The sequence below is a fragment of the Epinephelus lanceolatus genome, chromosome 5, assembly GCF_041903045.1.
Source record: "Epinephelus lanceolatus isolate andai-2023 chromosome 5, ASM4190304v1, whole genome shotgun sequence".
Lineage (NCBI taxonomy): Eukaryota > Metazoa > Chordata > Actinopteri > Perciformes > Serranidae > Epinephelus > Epinephelus lanceolatus.
In genome coordinates, this window is record NC_135738.1 from 3,184,240 (window position 1) to 3,197,877 (window position 13,638).

Sequence of the window (13,638 nt, forward strand, 5' to 3'; positions counted from 1 at the left end):
AACTTAAAAACACTAACACGTAAAACATGAGGAAAATAAACTGATGAAATAAGTGGACTGGCTCAATGTTTAACTCCATAAATAACAGAAAACAAATGAATGAAATAATAAATCCAAACAGATGATATATGTAGGAATACATGAATAAATGACAAGACTGCAGACGAACCCACATGCCCCCTGACCTTTGACCTCTGAGGAGAACGGAGATGTGGGGGAGGGGTTGCTGTTACCCAACTGAGTGCACAACAACAAAGCGTCATCAGCTGGTTGTCATCCATCTGTCCCTTAGGGGCCCCTCTGACTTTATCAGGGGCCAAAACATGCAACATGGACTATGAACAAAGGTTCCTCTGGTTCGTCTGGCTCTCCTCAGGTGGTACTTTTGCTTTTTCAGTTTCCAAAAAGAACACTCAGACATTTTAGGAAATTCAATCTGCCATTTATAGGTCTTTAGAAGCACCATAACTTCAAAATACACATTACTGAGGTTTAGGATTCAGAGTGAACTCTGAGAGCAGCACATCAACATCCACATTCACCTGTGCAACGTTCATTTGCTGCCATACCTTTTTTACTGGTCAATAAATAAGCTTGGTTGTGTGAGGATATTTATTAAGCTGATAACATAAGTTCTTGTCAAAAGCACAAAATTACGTATCACGACTATTTACTAAAACTAAAGATGTAAAATGAGCCATGCTGCAGATAATCTATTTTTCATGAAGCTCTGCTAAATAAAATTTGACACTGGGCTGCCAAAAACATGAGAGAAAAACTGCTGCTGAACTTGAAATATTGGATAAAGTGGAACAGCAGTACAATCATCTGATAGAAGGAAGTTATTTGTATAAATATTATATACTTGAGCGTTCTTGAACTACAAAGGTGTGGTGGAGTTATGAGAAATCAGCATGAGAGATTTTGGGTAAACTTTTAAACTCCTGTGACTGGATTACTGCTGGAAACTGAAAAATAAACAGATTTTTCTCCTTCTTGTCTCAAATATTTAATATTACATAGTTTCCTCTGATGCAGCGGCCTGTCAGCAGTGATGCATCAGATGCAGGAGTTATCTGCATAAATTTCCATTCCCTCCTCCCATGTTTCGTGCTGCTTGTCTTCCATTTTACCTGTGCAAAACATGCTGTGGTTTTGAAGTAAGGACAATGTTTAAAACAGGACAAAAACTGTTAACTAGGGCCGTTGCTTTTTTTAATTTTCAAATTTCCATTTTAGCCCTTTGCTAACTTGAATGGGAATAAAATGATTTTTTTTTGTGGGGCTCTCAAGAACACTTAAGAAATGTTATCGGACTGAATGGACCAAATCCTGGTGGTGAAACAAGTCACTTTGCGGGGGCTGGCGACAGTTAAAAAATTTTATCCGCTGATTCACAAATGTCTCTTTCACAATGTAAGTCAGAGGGAAAAAGTCTTTGTGGACCCCATGGCATCACTTAACAGATCGAAAGTTGGCTTCAAAGCTCCATCCAAAGGAAAATGCACACCCTCCAACCACTGCGTCAAAATAAGTTCTGCAACATTTCCTCAGAAAATTAACAGCAATGGGAGAATTTCCTGTTCACTAGTTAGTTGCTTGCTAACATACATGTTCACCAGCCTTCTGACCAGGCGCTCCATGATAGCAGAGATATGTGTCTGCAGAGCCTCCTGATTTATTTCTGCAGTTTGTCTTTAAACACAACACGCTCCGATGATGAACGACCCTCAGCTCCCAACAGCCGCCCACATGCTACGACGCTAATCACACTAATAACAATTGAATGTGAAAAAAACATATTGAGGCAAGTTAAGAGGTCAAAGGTCGGCTGTCTCTGGGCATGGTGAAAAATGTGTTGAGTCACGCCTCCCCGGCTGTCCACACACACACATTAAATCACTGGGACTGGTTAAGGGAAGCAGACAGAAACGCTCAACTGCTTTCAAATATATTCATGTGCTTAATATTCATGGGAGTCGCACATCATTGTCTGCTTATTGACAACAAAGAGACACCTGTTTCCATCAGAACTGAGGTCGTCTCTGTGTTTTGACTGAAATTTGAGTAATCTGAGGAACATTTAAATAAAATGTTAAATGGTAACACTAAACATTAAAAGACCACATTAAACAAATTTATTTGTCAGGCTGCCCCTTTAAAGTCGGATATTTGACTGAGATTGCTTCAAGTCGAGCTGTCTATGTGTTTTTTTCTTCTTGGAAGTGGTGAATTTCCAGCTCATAGATACTTAATACAACACAGTCTCTGGCTTTTGTTTGACATCTAGTATCGGCAGAAAATGTTGGCTTCCGATCTGTCATTAGCTTGTTTACAATATTCCATTATTTCCACTGTTCAAACATTAAAGTTGTGTTTGAAAACAAACACAAAAAGAATCATCGAATATTTGTATTAAACAAGTGAATCTGATCCAACCAACAAATACGGGCACATTCCTAATTATTTCATTAGACCTCTGCATGTTTTAGAAGCAGTCCTGTACACTTTCTATCATTTTTCACATTGTCAGTATATAGATTGAGTACATTTGTTTTTGATGGATGAACAGTCTTTAAAGGAATACTTAGACGATTTGGGAGTTATGCCCTTTCTCTATCATTTTCATATTGAGACAACATGATCGATATCTTTTTTTTGTGTCTGTACGTCCAGTGGCTGGGTCTCAGCGGCGCGGAGGGATACAGCGGTGAGCAGGCACAAGCCCAGACGTAGCCTGTAAACAAAACTCAGCTGTTTATTTAGCCTAGCGATATCTCCGGACTATAGTAGCTGCAATGGACAATTTTGAACGTGATTTTGAAGAGTTTCTTGTAGCGGACACAGATCCAGAGCCATACCTGTTTGAGTCGGAGTACACAGATGAGGAACTCCATGTGTTGGATGCTGAGCAGGCGAGAAGAGAGGCTGAATCCTCTGAGGCAGCGGAACAGCAAGGGGCCGAGGGGAGACGGAGGTCAGGTGAGGATTGGTGGTGTAGCTGCGGGGCTAGCTAACATATTCCTACGGAGATGGAATCATTTTGCTACACAGAATAGGATTTGGTGCTACCATCGTTGGGAGGCTAGAGATTTATCATCATCATCATCACCAGGAGGAAAACTGCAGCAGAGAGTGCATCACAAGGAGTGAAAACTTTGCAGAAATCACTAATCTTGGCGTGATTGAAACATTTTTTCATGTTGCTAAGATGAACTGGAAAAAACGCCCAGGCCTGCAGGAGCTGATGGACAGCTTTCAGTCGGGTGAGTAATATCGTCCGTGTTGTCTCTTTGTTTGCTTTTACCAAGTGACCTCGCGTACCTGTCCCTGAGCCAGCTGCAGCTGCTGCTCACCGGTGTATTCCTCCGAGCAGGACGTAAACACACTATAGTTCCGTGTATCAAACTTCTTCTAAAATGACTAAAAAGGACTCTTGTTTTTTGAATTAATGTTTAGACATGCTTGTTTTAAATGCACGTGCAGAAATACCAGCTTCAGGGTTTCTGTAACGTTTATTTGTTCACTTTTACCATATGCTACTGACTCCCTCTAAGCACAATGCTAACCGCTGAGACCCAGCCACTGGACGTACAGACACAAAAAAGATACTGATCATGTCTCAATATGAAAATGATAGAGAAAGGGCATAACTCCCAAATCATCGGAGTATTCTTTTAAGCAGTTAATGCAGTCATTGGAATAAACAAGATCAATCAATCAATCAACATTTATTTCTATACCCTTTACAAAACCCAAAGGTACCCAGAGTGTTTAATAACAGTATCAAATAACAATGAAAGTACATGAAGTACCAAAAAAAACAAAAAAAAAAACACATTACATAACATCAAGTGGTGTTAAAAAAAAATTTGTGGGTTGTAGTAGTAAGTGGCAACGTGACACATCAAATAAAACCATTTACAGAAAAAGAGGAAAAAACACATTGATCAGAATCTAAAAAATCAACAATGTATTCACAGTACATCACCAATAATATACATTTATTACATTAAATGAGAGTGAATCTTTCTGTAGAAAATCAGATGGTTGTTCTACTTTGTGTGACTGACGCTATTAGTTTTAGTTAAAATGAAATTCCTCTGGTCAAACTTCTCCTACGTGCTTGATTGACAAGAGAGATGATCAGAGGGGCAGAGTTTTTACCACCATCATTAACACAGGGACTGAAGAATGGGTAGAGTTTCTCAGTGAAGGAGCAGCCAGTAAAGGAGTAGATAAGAGCTGCAGCATCAACATCATAAAAGGAGACCAGACCCTCCTCATAATCCACAAACACCCCCACCTTCTCAGGCCGAGACTTCAGAGAAAGACTGACTGAAGGGCCAGCAAGAGCTTTGTACTCATTTTCATTCCTCAACCTTATCGTCCATTGACCATTTTTAGGAGCTGCTGTGATCTGTCCCTTCCTGTTGATCGACTCTCTGGCCACTCCTAAATCCCACTCAGTCTTCCCTTTAACCTGAACCTCATAATAAAATCTTCCTGAAGAGAAACTCTGCTTTGCTAAGACACAGGCAGAAGTGTCAAATCTCTCTGGATTATTTGGGAGATTCTTCTTTACATCACCAGTTTGAACTTGTTTTCCATCATCAGACAGGATGAGCCAGGGCTGTGCTGTATCAGGATCGAGTGTCACATCCACTGCAGACTGCTGGACCCTCTTCAGCTCGACCTCAAACAGCTTCTTCATCTGTTTACTGAGCGTCTCCTCCAGCTGACTCACAGCTCTCCTCACAGTCCCCTCATATGAAGGTGGACGGACGCTGACCTCTGTCCAGTCCTTGGTGGGTGGAGCAGTGTTCAGGGACATGAAGCTTTGGAGGAGGTGGAGGTGGTCTTCAGAGCGTGAGAGCTGCTCCACCTCAGTGCTCCTCTTCTTCAGCTCAGAGATTTCCTGTTCCAGCTCTTTGATGAAGCCTTCAGCCTGTTTCTCTGTCTTTCTCTGCTTCTCTTTGATCGTGTCCATGAGCTCGGCCTGGCTTCTCTCAACAGACTCCTTCAGAGCGGTGAAGACCTGAACACCATCTGCTATCTCTCTGTCTGCATCTTCCTTACTGAGCTCCACTGAGTGTTTGATCTCCTCAATCTTCAGTCGTCTCTTCAGGATCATCTGCTGAATTTCAGCCTCTGTCTTCCCCAGCTCGGCCTTCTTTCCTTCATATTCTTCTCTCAGAGGAACAACGTCATGTGTCGTGTGGTCTAAAACAGTGCAGAGCATGCAGACACACATCTGGTCGGTCTTACAGAACAGCTCCAGCAGTTTATCGTGCTTCAGACACATCCTGCCTTCCAGGTTCTCCACAGGGTTGATCAGCTGATGTTTTTTCAGGCCTGATCTTGTCAGATGAGGCTCCAGGTGAGTCTCACAGTAGGATTCCAGACACACCAGGCAGGACTTCAGGGCCTTCAGTTTGGTTCCAGTGCAGACGTCACAGGGAACTTCTCCTGGTTTGGAAACTTGTTGCTCTGAGCTGCTGCTGCTGGCTTTCTGTTGAGCTGACTGTCTGAACTGAGCAGCCATCTCAGAGATGAAAGTGTTGACCTGCAGCTCAGGTCTGGTGTAGAAAACCTTCTTACAGTTTGGACACTGATAGGGGACATTTGTACTCCAGTGTTCAGTGATGCAGGTTTTACAGAAGTTTTGTCCACATGGTGTGCTGACTGGATCAGTGAACACATCCAGACAGATGGAGCACAGAAACTGATCTTCAGTCAGCAGACAGCTGGCAGCAGACATATCGACACTCTGAGGACACAAAGTGAGAAAACATCAAAACTGTGATTACATGTTGTTTTTTATTTGTTTGACATAATCAAACTATGATCAATGTAATATAAGGATCCTGAATTCTGTTGTTATATGAATTTGCTGTGAGTGAAGGAGAGCTCAGATGTGCAGTTCAGCGGTGATATTTCTGAGATAATCAAGCTCAGAGAATAAATGATAACGTAGAGATCTTAATTCTAAAACGTTTACTCTGACTGCCTGCAGAAAAAATACTATTCCTCTAAATACTACTTACAAAATATAATATGACCTTGAACCTGAATCTAATTATTAAGACATTAGCAAACATTAACCTGCACACATTCATCAGAAACACAGAGGAGATATAATAAGACACAAAAAACATGAGAGAGAGATGGAAAGTAACATTCATTACAGTACTGTACTAAGGTACTATTTTGAGGTACTTTAGTTGAGTATTTCCATTTTTTTGCTACTTTATACTTCTACTTTGGTAAAAACATCTCAGAGAGACACATTCTACTTATTCCTCCACTACATTAATTTAATATCATTAATGATTTTACAGATTCAGATTAAGAATAAAAATTATAATCAACAAATAAATCCTGATGTATTATTATCAGTTAAGATATTATTGACCCCGGGGGGAATTTACAAACCACCCAGCAGTGTATAAAGTCATTAAAATTAGCTCCACTGTTAACAGTTTCATCATTAAAGTGATGAACACATTAATGCATCAATAATTATAATCCTGTAATATAGTATATTTCTCTGAAACTGGACGTTCTGGGTAATGAGTCATTTTACTTTTGGTACTTTTAGTTTGATGCTGATACTTGTGTATTTTTATTGCAAATCAAATAGTGACTGCAGGACTTTTACTGTAACAAAGTCTTTCTACACTGTGGTATTACTACTTTTACTTCAGTAACAGATGTGAGTACTTCTTCCACCGCTGGTTCATATTGATGTAAACTCACACTTAAACCTTGTTGCAGCCTGAAGTGATTTTAATCCATGGTCACGTTCAAGTTTCATGAACACAAACCAAAACTCTTCATCCACTGTTTGTTTGTGTTTCAGTCATCAGATATTGTCTTCATTAATAACAGCCTAATTGCTCCATTCTTCTTCATAGTAATAATGTTTCACTTATATATCGGCCTTTATTTAATTCATGTTTATTGCTCCCACCACAACGTTGCATGTGTCTCCTGTAAATCCCATCTGCACTATGTTTACACCTGGTCTGCACACCTGCCTGGGATGCTGTCAGTGACACAGGAAGGTTGGAAGAGATAACTCAACTCAACTTTATTTAGACAGCACCTTTCATACAAACATGCAGCCAAAAATGCTTCACATGGCAAAACTGGAAGGACACAGACACAAGACAAAAAAATACGAAAAAAGCAAACGAACCAAAACACAACAAACTAACAAAAAAGACAATTAAAACTCCATAGAATAAAAAGAGAGTAAATACATAAATAAAATAGAATAAAAATGAACAGGAGGGATATGTGAAGGTAAAAACCAATGGTTAAAAAAAAAATCTAAAATTTAGACTGTAATGTTACTCCACATTAAAAGCCAGAATAAAAAGATAGTTCTTCAATTTACGTTTAAAAATACCAAGAGAGCTTGACATTCTGATATCCAGAGGTAACGAATTCCAGAGTTTAGGGGCGCAAAAACAGGAACTGCCCATTGGTTCGACAGCCCATTGGTTCGACATCCCATTGTTCCGACCATATTAAACTCATTGTTCCTAAGTCCGTTCCAAAATCATCATAATGCCCTGTGGTTAAGGTCTGGTTAGGGTTAGGCACAAAAACCACTTGGTTAGGGTCAGGAAAAGATCATGGTGTGGGTTAAAATGAAAAAGAAAGTGACTAACACATAAGCCGTGAGCCTGCTCCGCCTCAAGCCGGTCGCGGTGCACCATACGCCCGCTGCGAGCCGTTCAGCACCACGGACAGTCAGATAAATGGGATGTCGAACCAATGGGCTGTCGAACCAATGACATGGACCCGCAAAAACAGAAAGCGCTCTCACCAGTACTTTTATGGGACACACGAGGAACATTTAAAAGTAAAGCAGTGGAGGACCTCAGTGATCTGGCTGGAACATAAGATGATAGAAAAGCTCTGACATATGGAGGGACAAGGTCATTTAAAGCTTTATAAACAAGTAAAACAACTTCAAAATCAATTTGAAAAGATACAGGTAGCCAGTGTAGTGACTTCAGCAGTGGGGTCATGTGATCCATTTTCCTTGTTTTGGTCAACACTCTGGCTGCAGTGTTCTGGACTAGCTGTAGTTTTCTCATTGACTTTTTGGGTAGTGCGGTGAAAAGGAAGTTGCAGTAGTTTAAACAATTGGTAATAAAAGTGTGAATGAGTGTTTTGGGATCTTTCTGGGTTCAAAAAGGTCTGACCTCGGGGGGGTTTCAAATAAAAGGATGTTTTGATGACCCTGTTAAAATGAGAATTAAAATTTACATCAGAGTCTAAAACGACTCCCAGGTCAGTTTTATTGTGCTTGCTAAGGCCACCAAACATTGAGTGCAATTTTTTTTTTTTATCTTGCTGCTTTTGGTCCAGTAAAATGAATCTCATGTTTTTCTTCATTCAGCTTTAAAATGTATTTAACATCCATTCATTAATGTCAGTGAGAGCATCCAGTGCATTAGGGGCATTTGGTGTGACAGAGATGTATAATTGTGCATCATCAGCATAAAAATTGTAATTAATGTGGTGATGGCTAATAATGTTTCCAAGTGGAAGCATATATAATGAAAACAAAATGGGTCCAAAAATGCCTCCTTGAGGAATACCGCATGTAATGATACGAGTCTGTGATACATGAGCACCCAGGGTGACAAAAAACTGAAACTCTTTTTAAGTCGTCTATTGATATACTGTGGTCGACTACATCAAATGCTGCACCTAAGACAAACAGGAGAACAACATCCATGTTGTTTTCATTTACAATAATTCAGAGATAATGTGCAACCTTGAGTAGGGCCGTCTCTGTGCTATGGTTTATGAGATAACCAGTCTGAACCCTTTCTAAAACGCCACTGTTGGTAAGATGAACTAGAAGTGGCTTTAAAACAATTCTGTCTCAAACATTTGCTAAAGGTAGATTTGAAATCAGTCTGTAAGTCTTTCAGTCTGAGTTATCCAGGTTGGACATTTTGAGAAGAGTGGAAAATGTGGAAAATATGACTGAATTAAGTGAAAAGTTTATTACATGTGTGTTTGTTGGGTTAAGCTTTGTAAACTGGATTTAAACAGCAGATCACATCAATATGAGTAACATCAGACATTCATCTGAAATCTGATAAACATGCTGTTTGTGCAGGTCTGCATAGTATATGAATATGAAGGATAACTGCATTTCCTCAGGGCTTATTTGGGCTGGCATTAATTGGTCGCCAGGGTAACAAGCAACCAATTAAATGTGCCAGCATATGTAAACATGGGGAAACCACTGTGACTGGTCTGCAGTGGGGAGTGTTAGCTCGTGTTGTTTCACAGATAAAAACAGAGTTCACTGTTAAAGTCGACCTGAAAACTTTAGTTATTCAAATAAAAGTTTCAAAAATAATCAAACTGTTAAACTAACTCTCCATTACTGTCACATCAAACATCAAATAATATAACAATACTGCTACACTGCTGCTTATATTGTTATTAGAGTGGAAATATTTGAAAGCAGGCCAAACATTTTTCATATGAACCTTTGAAACCTCTGTAGGACAGTGAACTCACCAGTGTACTCTTTGTTGCAAACAGCTGTGGACATGATGCAGTGGCACAGAGGAGGAGAAACTTTCCACATTAAGGCTTCGAAATAATCTTCCATCCTCTGCTTGGAAGTGGTGAATTTACAGCTCACAGATACTTTTGTGTGAAATGTTGCACATTTCTGAGCTGTCGTCAGCACCGTTGGCTTGTTTACTATATTGCATGATTTCCATGTCACACTGAACGTCTCACTGAGCCCTGGGGGGTATTCCAGAAAGCGGGTTTAATGAAAACTCTGAGTATGTTAACCCTGAAATGAAGGAAACTCTGGGTTTTCTTTTTTCTTTTCTTTAAGAAACCCTGAGTTCACCCTGTCTCCTCCCTACTGCCGAGCCTGAAGCAAGCTGGCAGACAGACATGGGCTGTCCGTATGTAGGAAATCTGATCGATATCGAGGCAGAATTAATTCGCAGTACCTTAATGCCGTTAGATGTGCTGTCATTCCCCAATGAATATCTGTTTGAACGGTACTATTTTTCATTAGACTCAATCATTTACCGGCCACACATATCAAATCTGACACACCGCAGACGTGCGCTCTCATCAGAGCAAATGTTGTGCATTGCGTTACATTTTTTTTGTGAACGGTAGCTTTTTATATGATATTGGTGATGTTTTGCGGCCTCTGCCTTCTTTCTATTGGCTGAGTAGAACTCAAATGTTACTAAGCAGGATATTAGGAAAGAGGACATAAAAGTTGAAACAGTATTTTTTGAGGGGTTTAAATTACTAGTGATCTACAGTACATAATGACATAGCCACTGAATGACAGGTTATTTAAGCTACTTTGTTTAATAAATCAAATATGAATCAAACTAAAGAAAGGAACAGTCATGGCCAAGTCAAATATGCCTTACCTGTTTGAATGATGTTTTTATATTTCATTTTAAGCTGCTTTCAAGTGTGTTTTTCCCCTGTGAGATTGCACCTATACATGAAAATCAGATTTTATTCAAAACCACTTTTTCACCTGTATGCTACGATTTTAATTAAGTGTGGTTAAATGTTAAATTAATGGACTAGTGCATTCAAACTTAGGCGTTGACTCAGGCAGCAGTTTTCTCCCTTGCTGCCTCTCTCTGCTTGGCAGCTTTAGCAGTGTTACTGTTTTTACGAAATATGTGCTCATAGTCGCTGTGGGCATTCATGAGCACCTCCAATTCCACAGGTGTAAAATAAGTTGATCGCTTTTTCTCTCCGGTTGCCATGGTGACTTGAGGTATCAGGGCTCCACTGATGATGGCTTTTTATTGTGGTTGTGCACGCGCTTAACTCAAGGTGTACCTACTCAGAGTTGATTGAACTAATTCAAATCAGATGTTCTGGAACCAGATACTCAGAGTTTCCCAGCTCAGGGTAAGTCAACTCAGAGTTCAGGATTAGACTCAGAGTTTGTTGAACTTCCTACCTGGAATACCCCTCTGTTCAAAGGTTAAAGCTGTGTATGAAAACAAAAACAAAGTCGAATCTGATTCGACTGACATAATTGGGTACATTTCTAATTATTTCAATAGACCTTGCATATTGTTGTCGAAGCAGTCGAATTTACTTTGCACAATTTTTTAAATTATCAGTTTATAGATAGATCTTCTGAGCAGCGATGTCATATCTTTTCTATGAAAATCTACACAACAAAAATTTAAAGGCAACACTTTTGTTTTTGCTCTCATTTTTCACATCTTTCACTTAAAGATCTTAGATTTATTTTTGCACGTTAATGGTTTGTCTCAAATTTTGGTCGCAAATTTGTTAAAATGTGTCGTGGGTGTGTTTCTTACCCAGATGCAGCACCACTGACAAAAAGGACAGTTCATAATAGTTTTTAATACACCTGTAAGCAGAACACAGGATGAGCAGGTAAGTGAAACAACAGGAAAGTCCAATTTCCCAGTTTGGGGTCTTGGGGATGGAATCAGCTAGTGAGGTGGGCGTGGTGGACAAACAGGACCGCAAAATGTGTCAACCAATGACAGGTTGGCAGGTAGGAGTGGCAAGAGGCGGGATGAATGGAAATTTTCTCGGTGCTTTTCAAAGTCAAAGAATGATCCTTAAACGGCTGAATATCAAGGAGGCTACATCATCAAATCCCGCCAAAGGACTGTTCCAGTGTCAAGGATACTTGAATGCTATTGAGCACCGAATCCCTCCTTCAGATAATTTTCAAGGACGTGTGTATCCTCAGTGGGCATGAAATACCTACTATGTGTTGAGCATGATTTGCCGAAATTGAAAGTGGGGTTTCTTAAGCGAGACACACCTGGGTACTCCCTAGTCTGTTCCAATGTGTGCTCACCAAATGCTAGGAAGGAGTCTTGCCTAGCCTCTGTAGGATCTGACTTGGAAGGACCCGTCCTACCAAAAAAGCATCCTTGACTTTGAGAAGCACCAAAAATGTTTGTGAGCACTCCTCCTTTTCCAAGATGATTCATGCACCTGACAGGTGAGGCCTATCCAGATTCTGGTGTGCTGTGACACCATTTGCCAGATGCAGTGTGACACATCTCCTTCACATAGAGCTGATCTGGTCGTTGATTGTTGGCTCACTCCTCTTCAATGGCTGTGTGAAGTTGCTGAATATTGGCAGGATCTGGAACACGCTGTCGTACATGCAGATCCAGAGCATCCCAAACTTGCTCAATGGATGACATGACTGATGATGTGGCCGTGCAAGAACTGGGATGTTTTCAGGTACCATTTACTGTGTACAAATCCTTGCAACATGGGGTCGTGCATTATCATGCTGCAACATGAAGTCATGGCAGTGGATGATTGGCATAACAAAGTATCTGAAGATCTCATCATGGTATCTCTGTGCATTTAAACTGTCATCAATAAAGTGCACCTGTGTTTGTTGTCCATAGCTTACACACCTTGTGCCATCTACCCGGTAGAGTATAAACCAGGATTAATCTGTGCAGAGAACTCCTCTCCAGAGAGCCAGATTCCATTGACGTTGAGCAGTTGCCCACTCAAGTTGGTTAGGACAATGAATTGTTGTCAGGTCAAGACCCTGTTGAGGACAACGAGCATGCAGATGAGCTTCCCTGTGACGGTTTCAGATGTTTTTTCAGTGAAATTCTTTGGTTATGCAAATCAATTATTGCATCAGCTGTCCAGGTGGCTGCTCTCAGACGATCTTACAGGTGAAGACGCTGGATGTGGAGGTCCTGGGCTGGTGTGGTTATGTTTGGTCTGCAGTGGTGTGGCTGGTTGGGTGAACTGCCAAAGTCTAACTGTAGTAAAATGAACATTCATGTAACACCAAGTGTTTATTTTAGATTTAATCTCAGTCTTGAAATGAAACTGTTTATTAGTTTTATTCACATTTTAGTTATCTTTATCTCTCATAGTTTTACTCAACAAAAATTCATGACATTTTTGTCAACTTTTAGTCAATATTTTTTCTATGTTTTTTATCTTGAAACTAATCCAGTGAGGCGAATGCATGTGTCATAAATTAGAATCAAGGTGACAGGTTATATAAAACAATGTGTGTGTCATGTCTCCAGCAGTGTGTGACAGGCTTAAGGGCTGATTTACGAGCACACACTTACTGATCATCATTTGAAAAGCTCAACATCTCTCCATTTATGCTCTCAACAAATAACTAGCTGCTAACAGCCACCACTGCAACTAACAAACTCCACAAATCCACTCAGCAGCTCCACCATCCACAGTCAGACACACGGCTGATTATTTACTGCTGAATTACAGCTCACAACTCACACCGACCGGTGCATTTACTGATGCAGCATTAACAAAATAACAAGCACGGCCGTTCTCAGCCTCCAATGTCTGATAGTTTACCGCTAACATTTTTGTCACGTCTCATCTTGTCAACAAAAATGAAACATAGATTTGTCTTTGTTTTAATTATCACAATCTATCTTAAACTCGTCATCATCTTGTTTTCATCATGGAAAGAAGAACGTTGACAATTTTTTTTTGTCATAGTTCTCGTCAACAAAATGAACAGTAACACCCATCTTAACTTTCATATAACTACAGGTGAACTTCAATAACAGAACCAACAGTCAGTGTGGG

At 40.1% G+C, this 13,638-nt stretch overlaps 1 protein-coding gene across 1 annotated transcript; it reads right to left on the reverse strand.

Moving 5' to 3' along the window:
- Nucleotides 1-3,952: 3,952 nt before the first annotated feature.
- LOC144463431 (E3 ubiquitin-protein ligase TRIM21-like) lies at nucleotides 3,953-5,776 on the reverse strand. Its single transcript, XM_078167603.1, has one exon. The coding sequence runs from the start codon at nucleotides 5,759-5,761 to the stop codon at nucleotides 4,088-4,090; it is 1,674 nt and encodes a 557-aa protein (XP_078023729.1). The 5' UTR covers nucleotides 5,762-5,776; the 3' UTR covers nucleotides 3,953-4,087.
- Between the last annotated feature and the right edge of the window lie 7,862 nt (nucleotides 5,777-13,638).

What these genes read in the sequence shown, in the direction of transcription:
- LOC144463431 (XM_078167603.1), bottom strand. Translation starts at nt 5,761, where the DNA reads ATGTCTGCTGCCAGCTGTCTGCTGACTGAAGATCAGTTTCTGTGCTCC.